Source organism: Oryzias latipes, chromosome 17 (genome assembly GCF_053564925.1).
Source record: "Oryzias latipes strain Hd-rR chromosome 17, Olatipes_Hd-rR_3.1".
Classification (NCBI taxonomy): Eukaryota; Metazoa; Chordata; class Actinopteri; order Beloniformes; family Adrianichthyidae; genus Oryzias; species Oryzias latipes.
In genome coordinates this window covers 21,875,765-21,898,659 of record NC_136253.1, presented here as the reverse complement: position 1 = coordinate 21,898,659, position 22,895 = coordinate 21,875,765, and the positions used below count along the sequence as shown (strand labels likewise).

At 40.8% G+C, this 22,895-nt stretch overlaps 2 protein-coding genes and 1 non-coding gene across 5 annotated transcripts; 2 read left to right on the top strand and 1 right to left on the bottom strand.

Moving 5' to 3' along the window:
* Positions 1 to 1,769: 1,769 nt before the first annotated feature.
* sall2 (spalt-like transcription factor 2) lies at positions 1,770 to 10,569 on the bottom strand. The gene is made up of 3 exons (XR_013650760.1): positions 10,130 to 10,569; positions 3,749 to 7,499; positions 1,770 to 2,890 (listed from the first exon to the last, which is right to left on the bottom strand). It is a non-coding gene; the product is annotated as a spalt-like transcription factor 2 (transcript).
* trim110 (tripartite motif containing 110) lies at positions 9,962 to 18,620 on the top strand. Of its 2 annotated transcripts, none has more exons than XM_004079039.4 (8): positions 9,962 to 10,096; positions 13,989 to 14,482; positions 14,558 to 14,653; positions 14,748 to 14,981; positions 15,944 to 15,966; positions 16,894 to 17,039; positions 17,672 to 17,943; positions 18,148 to 18,620. In XM_004079039.4, the coding sequence occupies exons 2-8, from the start codon at positions 14,000 to 14,002 to the stop codon at positions 18,415 to 18,417; spliced, it is 1,524 nt and encodes a 507-aa protein (XP_004079087.2). In that variant the 5' UTR covers positions 9,962 to 10,096; positions 13,989 to 13,999; the 3' UTR covers positions 18,418 to 18,620. The 2 variants fall into 2 exon arrangements, with proteins under 2 accessions (XP_004079087.2, XP_020566598.1); XM_020710939.3 differs by lacking the exon at positions 9,962 to 10,096 and adding an exon at positions 13,259 to 13,415.
* Positions 18,621 to 19,870: 1,250 nt separating this feature from the next.
* On the top strand, positions 19,871 to 22,671 carry cbln12 (cerebellin 12). Of its 2 annotated transcripts, none has more exons than XM_004079038.4 (4): positions 19,871 to 20,053; positions 20,892 to 21,173; positions 21,578 to 21,697; positions 21,775 to 22,671. In XM_004079038.4, the coding sequence occupies exons 2-4, from the start codon at positions 20,901 to 20,903 to the stop codon at positions 21,970 to 21,972; spliced, it is 591 nt and encodes a 196-aa protein (XP_004079086.1). In that variant the 5' UTR covers positions 19,871 to 20,053; positions 20,892 to 20,900; the 3' UTR covers positions 21,973 to 22,671. The 2 variants fall into 2 exon arrangements, with proteins under 2 accessions (XP_004079086.1, XP_078791632.1); XM_078935506.1 differs by having other exon boundaries at positions 19,899 to 20,053; positions 20,872 to 21,173.
* The last annotated feature ends 224 nt before the right edge of the window (positions 22,672 to 22,895 follow it).

Sequence of the window (22,895 nt, the reverse complement as noted above, 5' to 3'; positions counted from 1 at the left end):
CTCTCCGCCTCTGCAGACGTGGTACCGCGTACCAACGTGGAGATCTTTAGCTGGAAAGAGGTGGCTCCTCCTGAATCAGCCCGCCTCTCCTGGAAAGCTGGGCTAAACTTGATGACCCATCAGGCATGCCCCCCCCCCGCCCCTTAAAACAAAAGAACAAAACAAAAACATAAATACCTGTATACTGTTTTAAAAGCAGAGCTATATGCTGTCAACACAAATGTAAAAATAATATCACAATAAGCAACCACCTCAAGTTAGAAAGGATTTTTAAAATCACGTAATATGTATTTTCAGTTAAATGCTTGCAGAAATATAACAAATGTGGCACATTATCAGGTCACAAACTGCTTTTTCAATCATTATTTACAGGACTTTCTTTTGCTATAGATTATTGATAGCCAATATTGTTATACAAGGAGAAATTGCGCCCTCTAACGGTAGTGGTAAATGATAACCGATTTGAGTGCCAAAGTTTCAGTAAGGCAACGTTGATGAACTGCAAAATATGGATTATGCTTTCATATACTTATGGATTTTCTAATTCAAACAATTAGGGATGTTAAAATGTTTCTCATTATGGCTATAGATTCAAATAAAATATTTTTAGAGCAAAAATACCAAACTTTGCGTTAAGGCTACAGTATGTTAGAAATGCAGATCTGCAAAAATACCTGAAAGCATTTACCCTTTTTAACCCTTGTTCTATCTTAGGCACTTTAACCCTTGTGCTATCCTAGGCAACATTGGGAGTTGGGTCATCTAGACCCACTAGACAGTGATCTGAACCTTTTTTCTTCAATGATTTGTGATCTTCACTGGTGTCCATGGATTACATGAAATCTTTCCACCTTTATCCACCTTTGTCATTGTAGGGAGAACACATCAAAGTAAGGGTGGGGTCATCTAAGATAGCACAAGGTTTAATTAGAAATATGTATATAAAGCAGGCTAAACATTTGGATGTCCTTATTGTGTAAATGAAAATGATAAGTTGGTTCTGTTACATTTGTCAATGATGTAACGCTTTATGCTTTTACTTTCAGTTTTTAAATTGTAACAATTGTCATTCAAAATGGTTCTTTATCCTGATTGAAGAGGAGACTTCTTAGGCTGTATTTGGTTACTAGGTTTTAAAAGCTTTAATATATAATAATCTTTGTTTGTATTGGCTTTCAAACTGAATATAAGTTGTTTGGAATGTTTTACACTTAACATCGAAATCTTGAGTGAATGTTCATTGGGCAAAATTCACTTTATCCATATATATAACCATTCGTATAATATTTGATACAAACATTTATGAGACCCCAATCTCATTAGCATGATCCAAATTTTTCTTAAAAATCCATTGCATATAATTTTGTCCATGATTTCATACCCGTAGTTCGCCATTTTCCACTAGGGGCAGTAGAGGGGCTTTTCCTGCTCATTTCAAAATTGGCTGCTTCCGTGAAATATCAAAAACACTTGTTGCGAAAATAAATAGCTAATTTTCACAACTTCATAGTGAGAATAACTCATCTTTTGTTATTCATTTTTTAAAATGACTACTTTGCTGCATTTATAATATAGTTATACCATGTTAAGAAAGTGTGAATAAATTTTCTGTCAATGCTTTTGGGCTTTACAGGGTTAAGGGTGGCCAATAAAATGCTAAATTACTCCAAATTACAATTACTGCTTTTTAATATGTAGATACTGAACTACAGGTTATAACAGACACACATTGTTAGATATCCATCAACTTAAAGGTTTAGTGAATCTAGTCAATTTCAAGGTGATTTTATTACCACGTAACTACACAACAACAATAACCTTCACAAAGCAGAGGGGCAAGAATCACATGGACCAAGCCGTCGGTGGACTCACAAACACTGCAGTTGTGCTTCTGTTTGACAGAACAAGACCGTGGATAGCAGGCCACCGTGACACAAGTGCTTTTCAGAATTGCAACATGTGGATAAAAGACATGAACTTCCAAACAGTTACACATTCATATTGCTCACTGTGATATTACAGAGCAACATTTAAATGTTTCTACTTATTAACGTCATATATGTATGTATAAAGAATCTTCTTGATCTGAAACACAGATTCCTTTTGGTTAATACCAAAGTTCTGCATCTTGTTTTAAAATTAAAATAAAAACTCCTTTGGTGCCATTCTGAACAAGAACTACAACAACACTAACAGCAACTACATCCAAAAACGATGACAAAATTAGTTTAACTAGTTGTATTAGTGCACAATGATTGATTATATGATCTAGGTTTGCTGGTAAACCTAGGCTAACAGTGGATGACTTCCCGTTTATTCAAGTCATTTTCTCTCTCACAAATCCAGTAATAAAGTGATTCCATCGATTATGTCTTTGATAAACTTCACTGTATGTTTTTGAACACAACAGGACCAAACGGATAGACTCACAACTTGTACATACAAACATATTACTCTGATTATTAAACTGACAGGCCACCTGGAACATGTTAGGGAAGAAGCATGATACAAATGTCCATCCAGTTGTGCTAAAAGGTAAAACACAATTAAAAACATTGTAATATTTTTAAGCCCATCAGGTTATTACACCAGGAGACACTTCTCCATCCTCCTCTGAGACTCTTGGATCCATCCCTGATGGGAGAGTTGGTTTTGAGAGCTGCGTCGACTCATTTTCATCCTGGATACCAACTTTTGGGTCATCTGCTGGTTCAGAAGGGGTGTTGAGGAAAGCTTGATACTGGTTCCAAAAGCCTGCAGAGCTCCTGGTGGCTGGAATGTTTAAGGTCGTCGCTGATGAAGAGGGGGGCGGCTGGTTGGAGGAGGCTCGGCTGCTTCTGGCTTTCGGGCGTGACGTCTTAGTCACCAAGCCATGGTGCTTCATGTGCCCCTAGGAAATAGAATAAAAAAGAAAATGCACAATATGACGTCGTTTAAAAAGTCTGTTAAAACAATGAAATTTTCACTTTTCAGCAACAATCCATGATTGTTTTTCAGTAGCTTTCTCAAAGATTTTAAGCTACATTTAAAGGTAACTCAATAAGTCCCAATTTATTGGAATAAAAAGGCAACTTTCTTGTGCATTAATAAACCTTCTACCTTTTCCCTCAGACTTGTCAACCATGCCATCACGCCATATTTCTGTTTTTCTCTTTTATGGCAAAAAGCATATTTTCATAATTTAAAATTTTACAAAACAGATTTTTTTACTTTTTTGTCTTTTGGCTGCTTCTTTTTGGGGGTGACCACAGCAGTTCAACCAAACAATTGCCTCCATCCATACCTATTCCCTGCATCCTCCTAGCTCACACTAACCACATTTGTGTCCTGCTTGACTACATCCATAAATGTCCTATTTGATCTTCCTTTAGACCTCTGCTATGGTAGCTCCAATCTCAGCATCCTCAGCATCCATGCCATCTAACATTGCTCTTTCTTTGACTGAGCAAAGATGGTGGCTTTGCTGCGATGCATGGCGCTAACCTCAACCTCTAGGGGGAATGTTGTGTTCATCATCTTACCCAAGGACACATGGACTTACTGGACAATATATCTGATAACACAGTGACCATGGAGGTCATGTAGCCTCTGACGCACCACACAAAAAAACACTGTTTTTGTTTTAATTTGCATCTTTGTAAAGTTTTTTAAAAAGAAAAATTGTAACTTTATCTCTGCAGTAACTTTGCTTTTCTAAGCAATGGTTTAAATTTTATTGAAACTAGACATCAAAGAACTGTTTTCTGACCTTTAGTCCACTCCGACTGGCGTACTCTTTTCCACATTCAGCGCAACAATAGGTCTTTTTCTCAGGGCGGGAAATTGGAGATGGAAGGGTTGGAGCAAGGCTCATTGGCACAGAAGACTCAAGATTTTTGGTGGAAACAGTTCTTCTTCTTTTAATGTCTTCTGCTTGATCTTCTCTCTCATAAGAACTAAAGGCAAAGCTCTGTCGTGTCTCTCTTACAGAGACGTCTGATCTCAAAATTTCAGACTTGACCTCAGCTGCTGAGAGGTCTGCCTTCTTCTTGGAGGTTGTTATGTCAATGTCTTCGTCTGTCACATCTGCTGGATCTTTCTTGGATGTTGCCGGCTGAATAGACGTATTCATTTCTTCTGTCACAGGTTCTGGAGATTGGGGTCTTGGGGATACAGAGTTTGATTCCAATGTACTGATGTCATTTTTGTCTTGATCTATTGTGAGGTTGGAGTTAGGATTGGCACAAGTATAATTGAAAGGATCACCAAGAGAATGTGCGCTTTGAAAGTCCTCCAAGTTTGGTTTGGAGCAAAGGAAATCATTTAAGGTTAAAGGTGCTTCATCTTCTTTGAAGTCCACCAGAATAGATGATTCCGTGCCTTTTGGAACATCAGAGGGGAGTGGTGAAGGATCAGAATTTGGGACACTGGCTGAAGCCTTCTGTTGAATTTGGTGGTCTTCCCCAGTTGATGACGCATGATTTGTTGACTGAGAAGCTGTCAAAGATGCACTAGCACAAAGGATTGGGGGGTCTTCACTGTCTGGTGGGGGAGTTTGGGTTGTGGTATTCAGGAATGGGTCAGGACTGAGGTCAGTTGGTGGGATTTGATGCGGACTTGAGGATGAAGACTTACTTCCACCTTTCTCAGGTGATTCATTGCTGCGACAGACTGGGACTGATCCAGGTGCCAAAGTTTTAAATTGTGAACTTGGAGTTGGGCTCCTAGATTTACTAGCTTGTGGAGGGGTTGTGTTTGAAACAACACTTGAGTCAGCTGATGGGGACTGAGATTGTAACAGGGATTTATGACTTAATTCAACAGAGGCTTCAGGTTCAGCATCCTCTGCACCATCTGGAGGCAACTGTCCACCAAGATGCATGCGGATGTGGTGTTGAAGAACAAGGGCGTTGGTGAACTTACGCTGACACAATGGGCAAGAGTTCTGGGCGCGTACATTGGGTGGTCGGGCATGATGGGTGGCCAGATGTGACCTTAGGCTGCCTTTGGTAGAGAAAGATCGTCCACATATTTTGCATGGAAAAGGACGTTCTCCAAGGTGTGTGGCTTGGTGCAACCGCAGTGCTCTTGGGCAGCTCAGCACCCGCAGACACACCCCGCATTGATTGTTTTTTAGGTTACTTGGATCTTTGACACCTAAGGATGATGGCATTCCTCCCACCACCGAACTTGCTGCATTGGCACCCATTCCAAGAGCAGCGACCATTTCACGTGTGAAGTGAGAAACGGAAGTGGTAACCAGGTTTGAGGATGGGGATGCCATCACAAAGGTGTTAGAGGTGCTAGCATTTGCAAAACAATTGTTGGCCGAACTTGTTGAGGAGGTAGAGGGACTGCTTGACAAAATCTCTAGTATGGAAGTTGGTGTGGAGGAGGAAGCCCACAGAGAAGACGTTTGTGGACAAGTCTTCTCTAATTTCTCTACCAATTTTTGCAGCTTAGATGTTTCAGATGTTGGGGTAGCAAGAGTTGACGGAAGTGAAGTGGTTGCGGTGGGAATACTTGGGAGTTTGGGAAAGGAGGAAATGGGAATGGGATGTTGAGAAGAAGCATTTTGGTGGGAACCTGCAGTGGTGGGTAGGTGAGTGCGCAACAAGCTCAGTGCTGGATGGTTGTACAGGGATGAGTGCGCAACCTGAGTTGCAGAGGAACTAGGGGCAGATGGAAATAGAAGCTTTGGTAGGTGGGCTAGCTGAGAATAAACTGCGGGGGACAGTATTGGTGCAAGTGGGGGAGTGTTTTCATCAAAGTGTTGCTCTTTGGCACCTTTGAAAAACCCAGTGAGGTTAGAAAATGAAGTTAAAGAAGGGTCTGAGAGAAGGGATGGGGCTGTAGAAGAGATTGAAGATGAAGATGAGGTGGATGTGCAGGAGGCAATAGAAGCTGCTGCAGCAACAGCAGCAGCTCTGTTGAGTTGCAGGAGGGAGTGAGAAATCAGAGTCAGATCCACACTAGGGGGAAGAGGTAGAGTAGAGGGTGTAGTTCCTCCAGAGCTCCCCAGAGAAAGTCCACTACTAATACCTCTCACCTCCAAATTATCTCCACATGGTTCATCCTCCACCCTACTTTTTCTCCTCCTCTGTGTAAAGTTAATGCCACTGGTGCTGCTACAACTGCTCATTAACTGTTGCATGTCTGATCCGCCAGCTGCCCCAAGTGCTACCCCAAACAAAGATGGTGGCAGGAGAGAAAGAGACAGCTCTGGATTTTGTTCACGGTGGCGAAGAAAGTGAACTTTCAGGTTGCCCCGTGTGGTGAAACGACTCTGACACACTGGACACTGGTACGGTCTTTCACCTGTATGTGAGCGGAGATGTATCTGCAGAGCAGAATCACTGCTGAACATTTTTCCACAAAAGCGACAGGAATGGTGAAGACGACCAGCAGCAGTGGAGTCGCCTCCACCAGAACCAGACTGCAAAGTACGTTGAGAGTTCGACATGTTCACTGAAGTGGGAATGGATGAGTTCAGACAGGACGGATCACTCTTCACGCTCACTGTGTTGGTATTAGAGGATTTCTCGTGAAGATAGCGATTGGGGAGAGCTAAAGACAGTGCAAGGGGGTAGATGGAGGAAGACATTGCTGAAGAGGAAGAGGTGAAGGGAGGGGAGCATTGAGAACTCTCCCACAGACAACCATGAGCACCTGTGGAGAATCCTGTTCTTTCCACCTGTGATTTGTGAGGCTGAAGGATCTGAGACAAAGAAGAGCTTGTGGGTTGTGTGGGTTTGTTGGCAGTCTGGGAAGGAAGGAGAGAAGACAAACTTGCTGGGAGAGGAGTGACCGAAGTGGACGGCTGAGTTGCAGCTGTCTGGCTTGTGGGGCTGGATGGCCTTTTTCTGCCTTCAAGGCAGAGTTGAGACAGGGGAGAGGGAAGATGCTGCGAGGCTGTCTCCGTGCCACAGGATGCTTCACCAAGGCGTAGCACCTGTCTACATATCTCCTCTGTGATCTGCATTTGGTGGATCTGCCGTTGCTGGAGAACCCGAAGCTCCTCTAGGATCAAGGCGATGCTCAGTTGGGTCCTTACAGGTGCAGCTGAGGCGGATGTTACGCCTGGGCTTGGGGTTGGAGTAACAGGACTTGGAGGGCCCTCTGGCACCCGACTGGGACTGCCAGGTTGCGGTGGAGGACATAGGGAAGCTGATGAGGAGGAAGAGGAAGAGGTAGTGTTGGTGGTGGCTGACAACCCCAACTTGGGAGAAGCCATATATTAAGAGTAGATGGAAGCTCTTGCACTGCTACCAGACAGTTCCAACGCAGGTGGGTGTCGCTTTTGTAGAAAGACTAAAAGGGTAGTGAGGCCAGAAAAAAGAGAAGACTGTGTTTTTTTTGAAGGGGAGTTGGAAGGGCTGCCATGTTAGCAAAACGCTTTTTGTGGAACTGGATGTCTGGGAGCACTTGAAGGTTGAGCAATGTCCCAGAAAGTCAAGTCACAGAATATTTGAGAACTGGAATCAAGTGGAGCCTCACGGCCAAGTGGTCATCGGAGGAAACTGAAAAATAACAATCACAATTTAGACCGAATAATAATTACATTTTAATTAAACAGATTATAACTAAGCTGACAATTGTTTTAGCCTCGGGGTGAATATTAATGCTCACACACCCACACCAACCAGTGGTCTGAACAATCACAAAGCTCAACCAATGAGAACATGCCTCATTTCCAAGGCAATATGTACAAGACAAATGACATTTCACCCCACGATGAAAGAAGATGCTTTATAGATATTCAATCATCTTGGTAAAGTCTTTTATTAGTTTGGCCTGTGGCATGTCAAGGATTCCTGGGATAGGAAGGTGTCCGGCTGCCTGACAGATGTGATTTTAAACCCAGCAAAGTTACAGTCCTGTTTAGAAACAGGCAGAGGCTAAACCGACATTACTCAAATACAGTGACTCGCTGATTCATTGATAAACTCAGAAATGCAATATGTTCAGGAACAAGCCACTATATGGCATGGTTTACCTTCCGGACACTGCCACATCCACATTTCTTTAGGGGCGTTAACGCTTCAGTGGCTGACAACAAAGCTGAAAAGGGACAATGGAATGGAATCTAATGCAGTTCCTCTAAGGAGTTTCCTTTACCTTGTTCTTGTCCCCTTACCAGCTCTTGGATTTGTACCTTCAGGAATTTACAATGTGCTTTGTGCGCAGCACTTCTTTGACAATGTGCAATATGTGCATTTTCTGCACAAATCGCAGATGAAAAAATTCAAAATTCATTTTTTTTTAATTGTTATAGCTCAATTGTTCAGTTTAAAAGCCACAGGGGTCAGGCTCATAACATGCTGGGGTTATTTTTGTTTACTTTGATCATGATGTACAGGCTAGGCAAAAATGTGCAACTCTAAACATGCCTCCCTGATCATTGTAAAAGGTTGGCATGTACAATAACGTCCCACTCTGATCATCTTTTGATCTGTTGTAAAGCATTCCCAGTAGTCTTCTCATCATGATTAAACAGTTTTTAGTCAAAATAAAAAAAGCCTGTGTTCCATTTTAGGACATATTTTCTGCAGAGCACCATAAGTTCATTCAAAATTTTGCCTCTGAGTTGTGGGCGGGACAGTTTGCAGGACCCCCACTTCCTGTCATCCATCTGTTAACATTAGCAGTACAACTAAAATGTCTGGTAATAATGAAGCTATCCAGCCGTACAGTTTTGAGCCAGATGCTGGCTCAGGTGAGGAAAATGAGGACGTACATGGATCTAGTCGTCTACAAGTGGATGCACCAGAGTGGAGCAAAGCAGGGAGCTCGTGGCCAGCCCGGTGTATTTTCTACATCACAAATAAACTCTTTTTCAAACAGCATTTTTTCATCTAATCTTGGTTCACAATGATTTAAATAAAGAAATACCTATAAATGCAGTTTTAAGCGTAATTTTCTCTATATACGCCCTCTATCATGAGAAAAATGTCACTAGAACATGTTAAAAACACTAAAACCATCAAGTGGGTCTTTAAAAGCAAAAAATAAAATCATTTCCAAAGAGGAAACATTGGATATTTTTTTGGGGGGGGAGGCTAATTTTACACTTTCAACAAGTCTCTTTCTCTTTCACACACACTCACTCCCTTGTTTGTCCGCTAGGGTAGACTACTTTACATTCAAATGGCGAGTGAACACCCATGCTTTAGAGGAAAGAGTCTGCAGCCCCTCTGGTGCACCATTATAGTCACCGGCTATGTCTGATTCTGCTTTCAACTTTATAAAACTCAGCTCCCAGAAGGTCTAAAGCCGTAGCACAAAATCCAGTTTCCAGTCTCAATATTTTATTGATAATCCGGGGCTTTTACACAGATTTAGTGGTTGGGGAGCTGACAAACTGAGTTAACAATGGCGTTATGGGAGCACAGCTGAGTGATCACCATCCTCTCACTCACAAGGCCTCTGACTTGAGGCACAATGCTGCCTTTTTTCCTCCCCTCATCCTGGCTGCTTACACCACGTGGAGGGGGGAAAAGGTAGTGAAAGAAAGACAGAAAAATAATTTAGCAGCATCCTGTCATCCCTCCCCCTCTTCTCTGCATCTCTGTGTGTTGGGGCAGAATAATAAAACGCTTTGTTGCAGGCAGAACCCGAGTTCATCAATAAACACGATTAAACTATGTAAGTTGAATTAATGATTGTGTTACTGCAAAAAGGCACTATTTTAAAGCACAACACTTGCAAACATAAAAACATAAATACAATTGGAGCATTTTATTCCTAACTGCTCGTCCGTTTTTTTAAATAAATCTTTATTAGTAAGAAGAATAAAAATATATTATTGTCGCTTTTTGAGCAAGACGACAAGAACAAGGCGTTCGTATTTGCAGAGCCATCTTGTCAAATTGATCGCCCGCACGATTCCTGCACGTTTGTTTAAAGCGATATTTAAGAAATAAGCGCGGAAAAAAACCGGCCGTGCTATGCTAAGCGCGTCCCCGCTACTGTACAGCAACCTGTTGCTTGCCGTGCGCGCTCCCACATCATAACACAAGTTATGATTCATAAAAAAAAGAGTCTGCTCCGGCGGAAAAAGGAGAGAAAACAGCCCCGGATGTGCATTTCCACCACAGGCCGCTCGTCGCCCACACGGGTACGGGAAAACGCAATGAAAAAATCAACTTACCGTGTTGGAAACGATGGATTTATTATTATTTTTTGCGGCACTGATGTGTAATAACAAGTACAGGACGGGGGCGGTTGGAAGGCTTTCGGAGCTCGGTTCGGATCTCTCAATCGGGACCCTGCTGCTGCAATTGCTCTGTCGGGGATGCGCAGTCGAAGCGGCGCATTTTTTTTTTCTTCCTCGGCTGTTTATCCCCGTCAAAGATCCCGTTTCACTCTCTCATGACAAATTATGCCTGAATGTATTTACTCAGAGTCAAGTGGCAGGCGCAGAGGCAGGGGCGGTGCAAAAGCTGCGCTCCCTGCGGGGGGAGGATCTTTTTCTTTTTCTTTCTATTTTTCTTCAACCTAACGTGTAGCTCTTCCTTCCCCCTCTAGTTTTTTTTCTTCTTTTTTTTCCCCTTGTGTGTGTGTCCATGTCCAATCCGACCTGTCTGCGGCGCTGTCTGTCTGTCTGTCTGTCTGTCTGTCTGTCTGTCTGTAGGCTGTCTGTCTCTTATAATTAATGAGCATCGCCACCAGACGGCCCTGAGGGAAACACGGCTGCCATTGTCACTCTGCGCGCATCCTTTGTAGGAGTGTAAAGCAGAAACCCTTCCAGCCTGACGGCTTCAAGTAGATAAAAAGTGGCCCCTCTCCCTCACTGCGCAGACATTTTAACAACAGTAGTGCTGCAATTCTTTTTTGTGACAAATATGCACAACTCACTTTGTTTTCTAATGGAAGTCTGCTAAACACATCCATCCACCAATAATACACTGTTTTCTAACAAAAGATATTAAATGCTATAATTTAATATCAAATATAAAGTAAAATGTCATAATTTAGTAACTTAATCGTTGAAAATGGTGCTGCTTTTACAATCACTGCCGCTAGGTGTCTCCCTAGAGACATCACCTTCTGCTAAGAGCTGGGAGGGAAACAATTGGTTTATTCATAAAAAAAAGTGCATAAATACTGTGCATAAGTGCATAAATAGTTTTTTTTTTCGACAAGGAGGACGAGGAGGCTGCATTAATTCGTAGAGAATTACATTTACGTCGTGCGAGGATTTTGAGACCTAGACTCTATTTTTTGTCATTTCCCCCATACGTTTTTGTTTGAGCGTTACCGTTTTTCGTTGCAGTCAATTACATATATACAATGAAAACAACATTAGATATGTATTGCTATGTAGATGTTTCATATGTCAAATATTGTCAACAAAGCCTACATCCATGACATGCTCAAATTTGACCTGATTGAATTATGTTTTTATACTTCATTTTTAGCTGCTGCCATGTTCTTTTAATTCCTGCAGGATTGCATCTACATGAAAATGAAATCAGGGACATTGAATTAGATTAATGTAACAATTACTTTTTGGAAACACAATTTGATAGTACTGCTTACTTTCTTAATCCCATATAAACCTATACCACTTGATCAATAAAAGGGTAGACATAAGCTCACTTTTAAAAACACAATTGCATGTATTAATATTAAACTGACCAACGTTTGCAAGAGGGGAAGGTTAATAAAAAAAAGTCATCTAAACATTACCGACGTTAAATGCATTTTTCCCCCAGATTGGTTCTGTACACTGTGCAGCATTTCATGCTATTACACCAGGAATAACACTTCAAAAGTACACCTAAATATCGCCATTTTTAATTCACACCTTACGCTATTTAAAAAGTTATTACAGCCAATATTTCATAACAATGATTTAAATGCAAACTTGCGCATTAACTTGAGCAGCTATGTTTTCCCACGCTAACTGTCTCTGTTTTGCAGATGCAGCGGTGTTGCTTGTCTTCCAGAATATGTGCTCATATTCACTGTAACTCTGCAGCAGCACGTCAAGTTCAGCTGGCGAAAAATATGCAGACCTCTTTTTTTCCACGGTTGCCATGGTGACTCATAATATCTGCGCTCCATTGATAATGGCTTCTTATAGTCGCGGTGCGCACGCTTACCTCCGAATCAGTCCACTCAGAATTGATTGACCTAACTCCGATCAGCTTCTCTGAAACAGAAAACTCAGAGTTGTTAATCTCTCGATTAACCAACTCAGAGTTCAAGTTTAACCTCAGAGTTGGTTGAACCTCCTTTCTGAAACAGGCCCCTGGTCATAATCCGACATGTTTACTGCATTTTGGATACCAGTTTTTTTTTTAAACTTTCTTTCATAATGCAGTCCTTTAAGATGACTTTAAAAGTGTGGGTGTGCACCAAGACTTAGGATACAAACTTTCTGTTGTTATTTTTCCATATTATAGTCTCTCTCTGTTTTGAAGAGCCATGACAACATTCTTGGGTTTCCCTCAAATCTGCAAAACAGGTTGTACGCATCTGCAGTCCATTGATACTTCACAATGAGAAAATTATTATTTGCTTGCAATTTTTCAACATTTAATCACTTTTCTTTATTGTGTTTTTACATTTCATTCACATTATGTTGACACAGTTTAATCCTGAGACTGTTATTATTACATCTTTATCCTTAAATTTTTGTTTAAATCACATAAGAAGAACAGAAACACATTTAGTATATTCTAAATTTTGATTGTTTTAGATTTTTTTTAATAATTAGAATTTAAAAGTAAAAAATGTCTGATTTTATTCTGATTTTTCTTGCTCAGATTTATAATAAATGTATTAAAAAAAATCACAGATCTTCTTAACCAATAAAATATGAATGGTTATTTTCATTTTTGTCACTTTCTATTTCCAAAAAAGCCCCTTTAATTTCACAAGTTTTACATTTATAACAGTAATAGAACCATTTGAAGACTTGGGATTGGACCAGACATGCTTACATGTCAGTCACAATCATTTAAATGATTCAAATTTTATTTATATGCATAAAAAAACTTTTCGAACATATAAGGAAGATGTATAGCTAATCCCATAAATGTGATTTTAGAATGGAAAGTGTGTTAAATAAACTGATAACCAGTTTGTTTGTTTTTTAGGTATAAAAGAAGTATAAAGGCTACCATTATCTATAAATTATAGAAAAGAAAGTTTTGATCTAAATGTTGTGGATTTTGGGGATTTGAAGGAGAGCTCCCAGTTGTTTCTCACACAATTTATCGGCTTTCCACACATTCCTTGAACAAAACGACAGTCAGCTTTCAATCTGGCTCAGACGAAACACAATAATTCCCCTTTACCCCCACCTCTAATTTAAAGTCAGGTGACATCTGCTGAGAATCTGTTGGGATTAAACCCAGTGTCCCTTACAGAGCACGCACACACGTGCTCTCCAAGGCAGCTTTCTTCAAATATCATGATTATAACAGGTAAGAACTTCCTCTCATCCACTTCTTTAAAGCTAAAACAAAAAAAAAAAACTTTTAAAAAATTCAGAGTAAGAGTTGCAGGTAAACATGTGAATAAATCTGAACAGCAATGATCTCCTGATCCCTCCACTGTAACAGGTCGGTTCGGGATTAGTATTCAGTCACTTAGGTGTTAACTCTGGAAAACATCTAAATTTCATAAAATCTTTCATTTTACTCACCTTCTGATGTTTTTCTGCTGCATTTCGGACAGTACTGCAGCTCTCAGAAAGGAGATTTTAAATGCACTTTTTGCCACTATTATTCTGGCATGTTAAAGTACAAACTGGTTCTTTTTTTTTACATGATTTTTTAAAATTGATTGAGACTAGTTGTTAGATCTGCTCTCCTATTTTTAGAGCAAACCAGACTTTATTAGCCTACAGAAACAGTTGGAAGGGAAACAAGGGATTACCTTTCCTTCCAGGCTCAGTGCTGGCTTAGGCATTAGTACTTAGTCTAATGTGAACAGTTGACTCTTTGCCTGGCACTCTGCAATATTAAAATTCAGCTGTTTTTACTTGTATAACATAGAGAACAGTGCCATGACGTCCATGGATGAAGAGCTGACCTGCCCTGTGTGCCGGGACAGCTTCAGTCGGGCCCACCCGCTGCCCTGTGGCCACAGCTTCTGTCCCACCTGCATCCGTGAAGCCTGGAGTTGCCATTCAGAGGGGAAAGTCCGATTTGTGTGCTCCCAGTGTCAGGAGGAGCATGGGGAGGTGCTGTGTGACTGCTGCCCCCCAGAGGCAGAGGAGAAATCCCAGGCTGTGAAGACCTGCTTGAGGTGTGAGGTGTCGCTGTGTGCCAGCCACCTTCAGCCCCACCTGGAGAGACCAGCTTTCAGCAACCACATGCTGGTAGATCCATTGGGGGACATTTCTCATCGAAGGTGTGCCGCCCATTCTGAGGTGTTCCGCTACTACTGTGTGGATGAGCGGGTGTACGTGTGCGGGGACTGCCTGCTGGAGGGAGGCCATTCTCAGCACAAAGTGAAGGCTCTGAGGCACGTCGAAGAGGATCTGAAGGTTAGTCAGGTGTTTCTACCGCCACCTTAATGTCTGTTTACAGTTTACAACACTCCTAAATGTGGGATTTTACAGGTGATTCTCCAGACGCTGCTCATCAAAGCAGAAAACAAGCTCAAAGATGGGGAGCGGATTCTGAAAGAGCACAAGAATATGGATTCTTCCGTGGCTGTGAGTTCAAAGATTCGATTGGTGCAGAGAAAACTCTAAGCGGTGGAGTTTTTCATAAAGTCACATCCACTAAGAAATGTTCCCAATATTCCAGGACTCATTAAAACAAGATGACGGTCTGGTGGAGCGGCTGGACTCCGACCTGCAGGTCCAGGTGAAGAAGCTGGTGCTGGCTCTGAAGGAAATCACCAAGAGGGAGAGGCAGCAGATCTTAGAGCGCATGCAACAAGACTGTGCCAAAGTGAGGGTCGACATGAGCCAGACAGTTAACATCCAGCATTACCTGACTCTGCTGCTGGCAGAGACGGACCCCTTCCTGCTCATCTGGGTACGGCTGTGCTCCATTTCACCAAATGACAGCATCAAATCCATCAAGACTTGATTCTAGGCTTCATTTCAAGAGTCAATGTCATTTCAGATGTGAGTCAGGTTGCAAGCATTAATTAATGATGAAGTCACAATGCTTTTAGAAGTATGAAGTTACAACACCAAGTGGTTTGAATTGTACTGTAATAGACACATTCTGCAGCACATCAGTGCCTTACCTCACAGGACAAGGAGGCTGCTCTAGTGGTCAGCTCCATCATTTTATTTCGCAATGAAGTATTTAAAAAAAGGTTGTCCTGTAGAAGAAACACATTCATCCAGTTATCCGGATTAGTACTGTGCCGAGTAACGGGAGGTCACTGAAGACTATCCCAGCAACTGTTGGTGGATAGCCGTCCACTACAGTGCCACAAAATTATTTATGACCAAAAAAATGACATTTAACAACTCCTGGTTAAATGTTTTTGCCCCTGTGAGTTAACGTCAAGGATTGATCCATGTCTTGATGTGAGAAGACGGTTCCTGGAGAAGAGGGATCAGTTCGATAGTCACAAAGAGCTACCTATATGTGTTTGCTGTAGTCATAAATACTTTACCTAGTCAGGGAAAACAGAAAAGTGTGGAAACAAAACAAAAAGGAAAGGTAGGATAGGTTTATTACTCTGCCGGGTGCAAATCCCAAAGCTTGTGTTGTGCCAAAATCGGATTCAAACCCAAAATATGAGCGTAGTTGTTCCACTTGATTCAGTGCTAAAGTGAGAAAGCAATGACACCCAAAACAGTGGAATCAGTGTGAAGTGCATCATACACTCACAAGAATTAAAAGTTTGAATCAGGTGATCAAAAGTCGATTCAATGAAAAAAACGTCAATTCATAGATTTTAAACTTTTTGGAAAAAACACTTGATCCTTTTGACAATCACAGGAACCTGTCTTGACGTGTTCTCACTTTTTCTCCCGCAGGCCTTTCAGTCAGAAGACACAAAGTAAGTTTAGACAAACTGGGTGCTTCAAATCAGGAATAGGTAATACCCCCCCCCCCCCCCCTTTTATTTCATTTATAACACATTTTAACTGAATAGAAGCTCCTGACTGATGTGATTAATGGTGGATACCTGGAAAAAAAGACCTGCAAGAGCCAGAAAAGCCCATCCCAGTATATACTGTGACTGTTTGTGTGTTGACTAAAAGATACATCAAACTTTATCAGGGGGAAAAAGCCCTCTGTCAATCATTAGGCTTTATGTTTAGATTCTTTTCTGTACTGAGTTGCATAAATATTTACCCCAAATTCTGGACTGTTGATGGGAATGTTGTTTACTTCAGTCTGACACAAAAACTAACCTATTGAGGTTCAAGTTTTAAACTGTGGCTGTTATTTCCTGCTTGAAGTTATCGCATTTGTTTTCAGCTTGGAAAGACTGTCATTTGAAAAACAAATTCCCATTTCTACACATCAGCTGCAAACCTAACATGTAGCTCACTCCACAGACTCACAGTATGTAAACTGGACTGATTGACTTTGACGCCTCCCATATGTTTTCAGTATTCTAATGCTCATAAACATACACAGACTGTTAGGAAGAGAACCTAAAGGACTCCAAAAAGTTTTTGTCACAATCATACGTTCATTTTGGGCGTGAAAGTCGAACTATTAACTACGGCAGTTAATACAAAACTGCTCCCTTCGAAGCCAGCCTCTAGTGGTCATTTGATGAACTGCAACAACTAGGTTTCATTGGGATTGACTCTGGGGATTTGGCTGAAATCACAAGAGTTCTTCTCCCATAGAAGTAGGTTTCTTGTCTGATTTTTCCAAGTTCTGCTATTGTGTCTGGATGAGTGTGTGTTTGCTCCAACCCTAAAGAGATTTTTAACTTTAACGCTTCACACGGGTGGCTTGTGTGTTCCAGGTTATTAGCTGACCTGAACTGCCCAATGTTCAACCCTGCTCCCATCAGTCTGGACAGGAAACACATCCTAGAAGACATAGAGGGAAAATATCGTGGGTTCATCACAGCGACCCTCCGCTGCCTCAGTGACCTCAAACGGGAGCTCTGTAAGTACCAGGATGCTCATGTGTGTGCGCACATTGTTTTTTTGCGGCATTGTAAATAACCAGCTTTAAAAAACATGCCTTTTCAGACTTAGTTTTATTCATATGATAAACAGAAAAAATTACAAAAATGCAAACGAATCATTCAAACTGATCGTCTCTTAATGGGAGCTGCCGTGCATGTGCAACAAGCCCCTAGTGGTTACATACGGTACTTCATTCATCTCTGTTCTTAAAATCAGCTTCGATCCAGAAGGCAGGGCGTTGCCTCTGGATTCCAACCAGTTTGATCCAATTGATCCAAGTGGATTAAAATGGTATATAGGTGGAAGCTGGACAATTCAGCTGCTGTCCTACAAGTCTGAATTTATAATTGACCTTTTTTCAGACAAAGAAACCTCAGATAAAGTAAAAAAAGGCTGTTAAAAGTAAAGCGTTTTTACAGTTAACAACAAGAGATCTTCCTTTTTTTGCAAACACTATTTAATAGCTTTTTTTTTTAAATTTCAACAACAGTTCAATTGCATATTTAGGTTTATATGACAAAGATAAAAAAAACACACATTTTTATTGTGTCATGTGGATCAAAAAGTTCTTTAAACTACAGAAATATGTATTTCCTTCTACCTGTGCAGTGACCAGTCCATTAACATTGGACACGAACACTGCCCATCCTCTGCTGAGCATCTCAGATGACCTGCGCACAGTCACTCGTGTCAAGAGCCGCCTGCCCTGCGCTGCCCATCCCGAGCGTTTCGACCACTGGCCACAGGTCCTCGCTGCCCAGACCTTCTCCTCTGGAACCCACTACTGGGAGCTGGAGGCAGAGGGATTCTGGGATGTTGCCATCTGCTACCGAAGTATTGGACGCAAGGGAAAGGAGGACAATGCTTTTGGAAACAATAAGGTTTCCCATTTATCAAATTAGCTTTTGCCATTTTTTTTGTGCTAAGCAGGGGTTTATTATTTTGCTGTTAAATGTTATGCTCAATTATAGATCTAATTTCTGATGCCCCTCAATAAAGTTAATACATGTGCATATATACTAGGTTATTTATTGATGAGTTATTTATTTTATATGGTGAATGGCGTGACTTCCCTTCATCCCCAGGTGTCTTGGAGTTTGACACAACAGCACGACAAAAAGCTTGCAGCCTGGCACAACCGCAGGAAGACCCGCCTCTCGTACCAAATGACCAGCAACCGAGTTGCCGTTGCTGTGGATTACAGCGCAGGGACCATCACCTTCTCTGAGGTGGGATCAAGCAACAGCCTGATCCACCTTCACACGTTCTCCTCCAGCTTCACCCAGCCTCTGTGCCTGGGCTTCGGACTCTACAAAGCTGAGCTCAAAAGTCGCATTTCCATCGTCAAAGTGTGAAAAAACCCAGAGGGTTCTTCAAAAAAACTGTGATGTTTACATTGAAACTTCTTCTAATGGGAGTTACAGCAAGAGGAGCAGGATTCTGGTGCAAAAGTCTATGTGGGACACATTTTAAAGTCTGCCTTTTCCCCCCAGAAATGTCTAAGGGGGTTAAGATGTGTGTGGCACAGTAAGAATAAAGAAAGCGTAAATACTTTCAATCAAAGTCTTGATAGTATTTTGTTTTTATCAATAAAAGACAAATATGGGTAAAGTTTAGAAGCAAATTGCTGAAGTCATTTGTGAAAATTTGAGCCTCCTATTTCAGATCTATACTTTTTGTGTTGCTGAAACACAATGATCACATTTATTTACAAAACAAATTATTTCAAGTAAACATCCTAAACGACAAATTTTTTTTATTTACAGACCATTTGGGAAGAAACTCTTGTGTCTGTCCAGCTTTAGTTTGCAAGCTTGCATGAAAAAGTCTCAAAAACGTTTAAGGGAAATGTCTTTCTTACATAAAAAATAGACTGACTAGCTTATGTGTAGTATTTGACCAAGTTGACACAAAAGGTATAGCTAAAATTTGAAATGGAAACATGTACCAATACGTTTTTTTATAGTGAAGGACACATAAAAGGAAAATTAAGATTGAAATTGGGTTTCTGAGTATTTCTTTATTTGATTTGATTTGAAATGGTTTATTTCAAGCAATCAAATAAGAATAATACAAAAAAATTGGAAAAAACTTGCAGTGACGTAGGTACTATAGTTGGAGGACTGCAAACTCCATTCTGATGCAGACAAAAAATCCACGAACGTCTTCGTTTTCCTCGTCTGAGTTGGCATCTGGTTCAAAACTGAACGGCTGGTTGCTCCGATATTGCTCGCCATTTCTGCTGTAATGATAGGTTGGTGTTTTGAGGGGCTGTTTCGCCCACAACTCAGAGGCAAATTTCTAATTAACTACTGCCGCTCTGCAGAAACTATGTCTTATATTTATTATTTTTACTGAAAATAACACAATTACAATTTAAAAAAAACCTACTTGGAATGATTTTACTTAAGATCAAAAGACGATCAGAGTGGGAATTTAATGTAATCCTTTTTAAATTACCTTTTGAAATATTAATTTGTGACTTTATTCGATATATGATTTTTTTTTCTATAACTTGAGGTCATTATATTTCTACAGGATAATCTGTGAAGCAAAAATTCTTAATTTTTTTTAACAACATCTGATAGAATTAAACATTTCAAAACGTGCAAGAACAATGGAACACAACCAGGATCTTCTGAGCCTTTATGGTCGCACAAAAGAATGTTTTGTTGTTTTTGTTACATTCGATGGAAAAAAGCAACAACAAAAAAGAGCTCTTTGCTCACTTTGCTCTTAAATGCTAAATTATTGTTCTTCATTTCACCCTAAGGAGTGGGTGGAAGAGAGAGGGAGAGAGAGAAACACACTTTGGGGGGTTGGATTCACAGGGAAAGAGGCAGATCAGGGCGATCTGTGAAGTGGCTCCTTTTGTCTTGACTCGTCTCCGTGAGATGATGTGACTGAAGAACTGCAGAAGGAGAGATTTCTGAACTTCTTTTCAAACCTCAGCTGGACAGACAAACCTGCTTTGACTCACTGCAAGAAAAGGTAATGATGACTCATAGATTTTAGCACCCGATGGTCAGATTTTTAAAGCCTTTAAGGTTTTTCAGTCTGAACTGTTAAGGGACTTTAACTTTCCTAATTGAGAAAGCTGCTGCTGAAATTAGAAAAAACTAAAATAACACAGAAAATGATTGCTTAAGTTCTAGAGAAAACCAAACAAAAGGAATAAAGGGGCCACCTTAAAGGGTCATTGCTGCATGTTTACGAGAAAGTGTGAAGTTAGGTGACGAAGCAGCGAAGGGGTTCTTGTGAAAGACAGATGGTCACTCAGTGGAGTTGTTCCCCCACACCATCTCCCCTGGCTTCTGCATCCTTTCCCCTGTCACCTATCCAAAAACCTACATCATCAGTTTGTTTCCTCACTGCTCCATCTTCCTCTGTCTTTTCGAGCCTAAACTCAGATCTGCCTTCTTTTCTTCTGCCAGCTCTGATTTGACACCCGTCTCGTCTTTTTTGTGCTGAGGTAATCAACTTCAAAATCCCGAGAGCTTTTTTTACTGGAATTTGTTGATCCTGCTTTTCAAGGCCATTTGGGGTTTGCAAAAGATGGGGGGGGGGGGGGGGGGGTGATTGACAGCTGGGACCTGTGAGATTCATGTGGGTCATCTGCTGGTTCAGCTGTTTGTGTCTTTTAAATCTCCCCGGACGTCACGTTTAAAAAAGAAATGTTTCTTTTAATCAATCAAAATTCCATCAAAATTGATGTTTTGAGATTTTTTTAAATTGTATATCCTATGGAAGTTACCCCTTCAAGTGTTTCAAAGACTTTTACACAAAGTCTTTGTGTAAAAACCAAGCAGGTGTCTTGTCAACCCTTCAGGGTTCAGCCATGCACCTCGGGTCAGACATCCTGATCCTGCTGAGTGTGCTGCTGCTGTGGGGAACTCTGGGATCCGGAGAACAGAATGACACAGAACCCATCATACTCGAAGGCAAATGTTTGGTGGTTTGTGACTCCACTCCTTCATCCGAGCCTGCTGGGAACGCTTTGGGGATGTCTGTCCGCTCCGGCTCTGGACGAGTGGCCTTCTCCGCCAGCCGCCAGACCAACCACGAGCCCACAGACATGAGCAACCGCACTATGATCATCTACTTTGATAATGTGAGTGTCCAGGATTAGAATTGCAATAGAATTATTGTGGGATATAAGCCATACTATTGATTATAAAAATAGTCTTGGTAAAAACACACTGTAAAAACAGACCCCAAAAATAAGACAAAAATTGGCAGATTGTCTTCAAATGGGCAAAAAATTGATTAAGTAAAAGTGTGTCACCAAAAGTTCTTATTTTAAGAAATAAATAGTAGTCACTAGGACATGTTTTCTCAAATTAAGATTATTTTGTTATGAAAAAACCTTCTTGCTAAAATCATTTTTCTTGCAAGGCAGAAAATGAGATGCTGTGCAGCTGGTGCTCCTGCGTTTAGCATCTTTAAAAATCCTTTGATTTCATCCTCAAAGTCTTCATGTCACAGCGTATCTTCTTCCCTAATTTTTTTGCTCAGATCTTGGTAAACGTTGGGACTCATTTTGACCAAGAGAGTAGCATCTTTCTGGCGCCTCGGAGAGGAGTTTACAGCTTCAACTTTCACGTTGTGAAGGCCTACAATAGACAAACCATTCAGGTGAACGTCCACCTCCTCCTTGACACCTTTTTTTGTCACCTCAGTTGATTTTAAATTCAGTATTTCATGTCCATCAGGTGAGCCTGATGGTGAACGGCTGGCCGATGATTTCTGCTTTTGCTGGAGACCAAGATGTGACCAGAGAAGCTGCGACCAATGCCGGCTTGGTGATCATGGAGAAGGGGGACAAGGCGTACCTCAGACTGGAGAGAGGAAACCTGATGGGGGGCTGGAAGTATTCCACTTTCTCTGGATTTCTGGTGTTTCCTTTGTGAGGAAGGTGGAATGCTTGAAGGATGAAGATGATAGAAGCAGAAGGAACAACTTGGATGCTGGAGGGTGAAAAATAAAGTGTAATTTTCTTATTAAACAAAGTGCATGAAAGGTGGCAGAAATGTATGCCAAAAGAACTCTAAGAAGGAAATATATCTATATATAACACTTATTTGCTCTAATTTTCCTGTGTGTAAATATACTTAAGGAGTTTATTTTAAAAAAAATAACAAGAGACTGATATGGTTTTTCGCTCCCATAGAACAAAAAACTTTTATTTTTAAGTACTGAGTTACTCTTAATGTCACCCACCTAACTTTAAAAGACTCATTACACTGCAAAAAGAGACTCCCTAAAAATGTTTAAATTTTTTTTTTTAAATCTTCAAATAAGCAAAAAAGGTGTTGCCAGGAATTTTTACTTTAAGAAAAAAATCTAATCACGGTGACATTTTTTCTTAAACTAAGAATTTTTTGCTATTGAAATGATTCAATAAGATGATTTTTTTTTTGAAGACAGAAAATAAGGCACATTTTCTTGAAACAAGGGTCTTTACTTTGCTATTATTTAGTTTTTGCAGTGCACCCTTCCTTGAATGTGATGTTTGAATGATGTCCTTCTTTATCACTACCATGCAACAGATGTTTATTTACTGATACATTTCTATCAAGAACAAAGCATTAAAGTAAAGTTATCTACAATCGACTGAGCATTTTTTGCACAGAAAAAAAGAAGCAACCTTTAATTTATTGATTGCTTTAGGTGTGGCTGTTAAATCCTTTCACACGAAGCAGAATTTCTCTTTCATGGCTCGCTTGCCTATGCCACGACAGTGGTTTGTAAATATAGCTCCCACCCACAGAGCTGCCGTTGGCTTGGACCAGGCAGGCCAGCATGGGACGGAATCGAAGTGCCTGGTATGGCT

What these genes read in the sequence shown, in the direction of transcription:
- trim110 (XM_020710939.3), top strand. An exon ending in ACCCCTTCCTGCTCATCTGG is followed by an intron (nt 14,982 to 15,943) that starts GTACGGCTGTGC and finishes TTTCTCCCGCAG; the next exon opens with GCCTTTCAGTCAGAAGACAC. An exon ending in TGACCTCAAACGGGAGCTCT is followed by an intron (nt 17,040 to 17,671) that starts GTAAGTACCAGG and finishes CTACCTGTGCAG; the next exon opens with TGACCAGTCCATTAACATTG.
- cbln12 (XM_004079038.4), top strand. Translation starts at nt 20,901, where the DNA reads ATGCACCTCGGGTCAGACATCCTGATCCTGCTGAGTGTGCTGCTGCTG. An exon ending in TGATCATCTACTTTGATAAT is followed by an intron (nt 21,174 to 21,577) that starts GTGAGTGTCCAG and finishes TTTTTTGCTCAG; the next exon opens with ATCTTGGTAAACGTTGGGAC. An exon ending in ACAATAGACAAACCATTCAG is followed by an intron (nt 21,698 to 21,774) that starts GTGAACGTCCAC and finishes CATGTCCATCAG; the next exon opens with GTGAGCCTGATGGTGAACGG.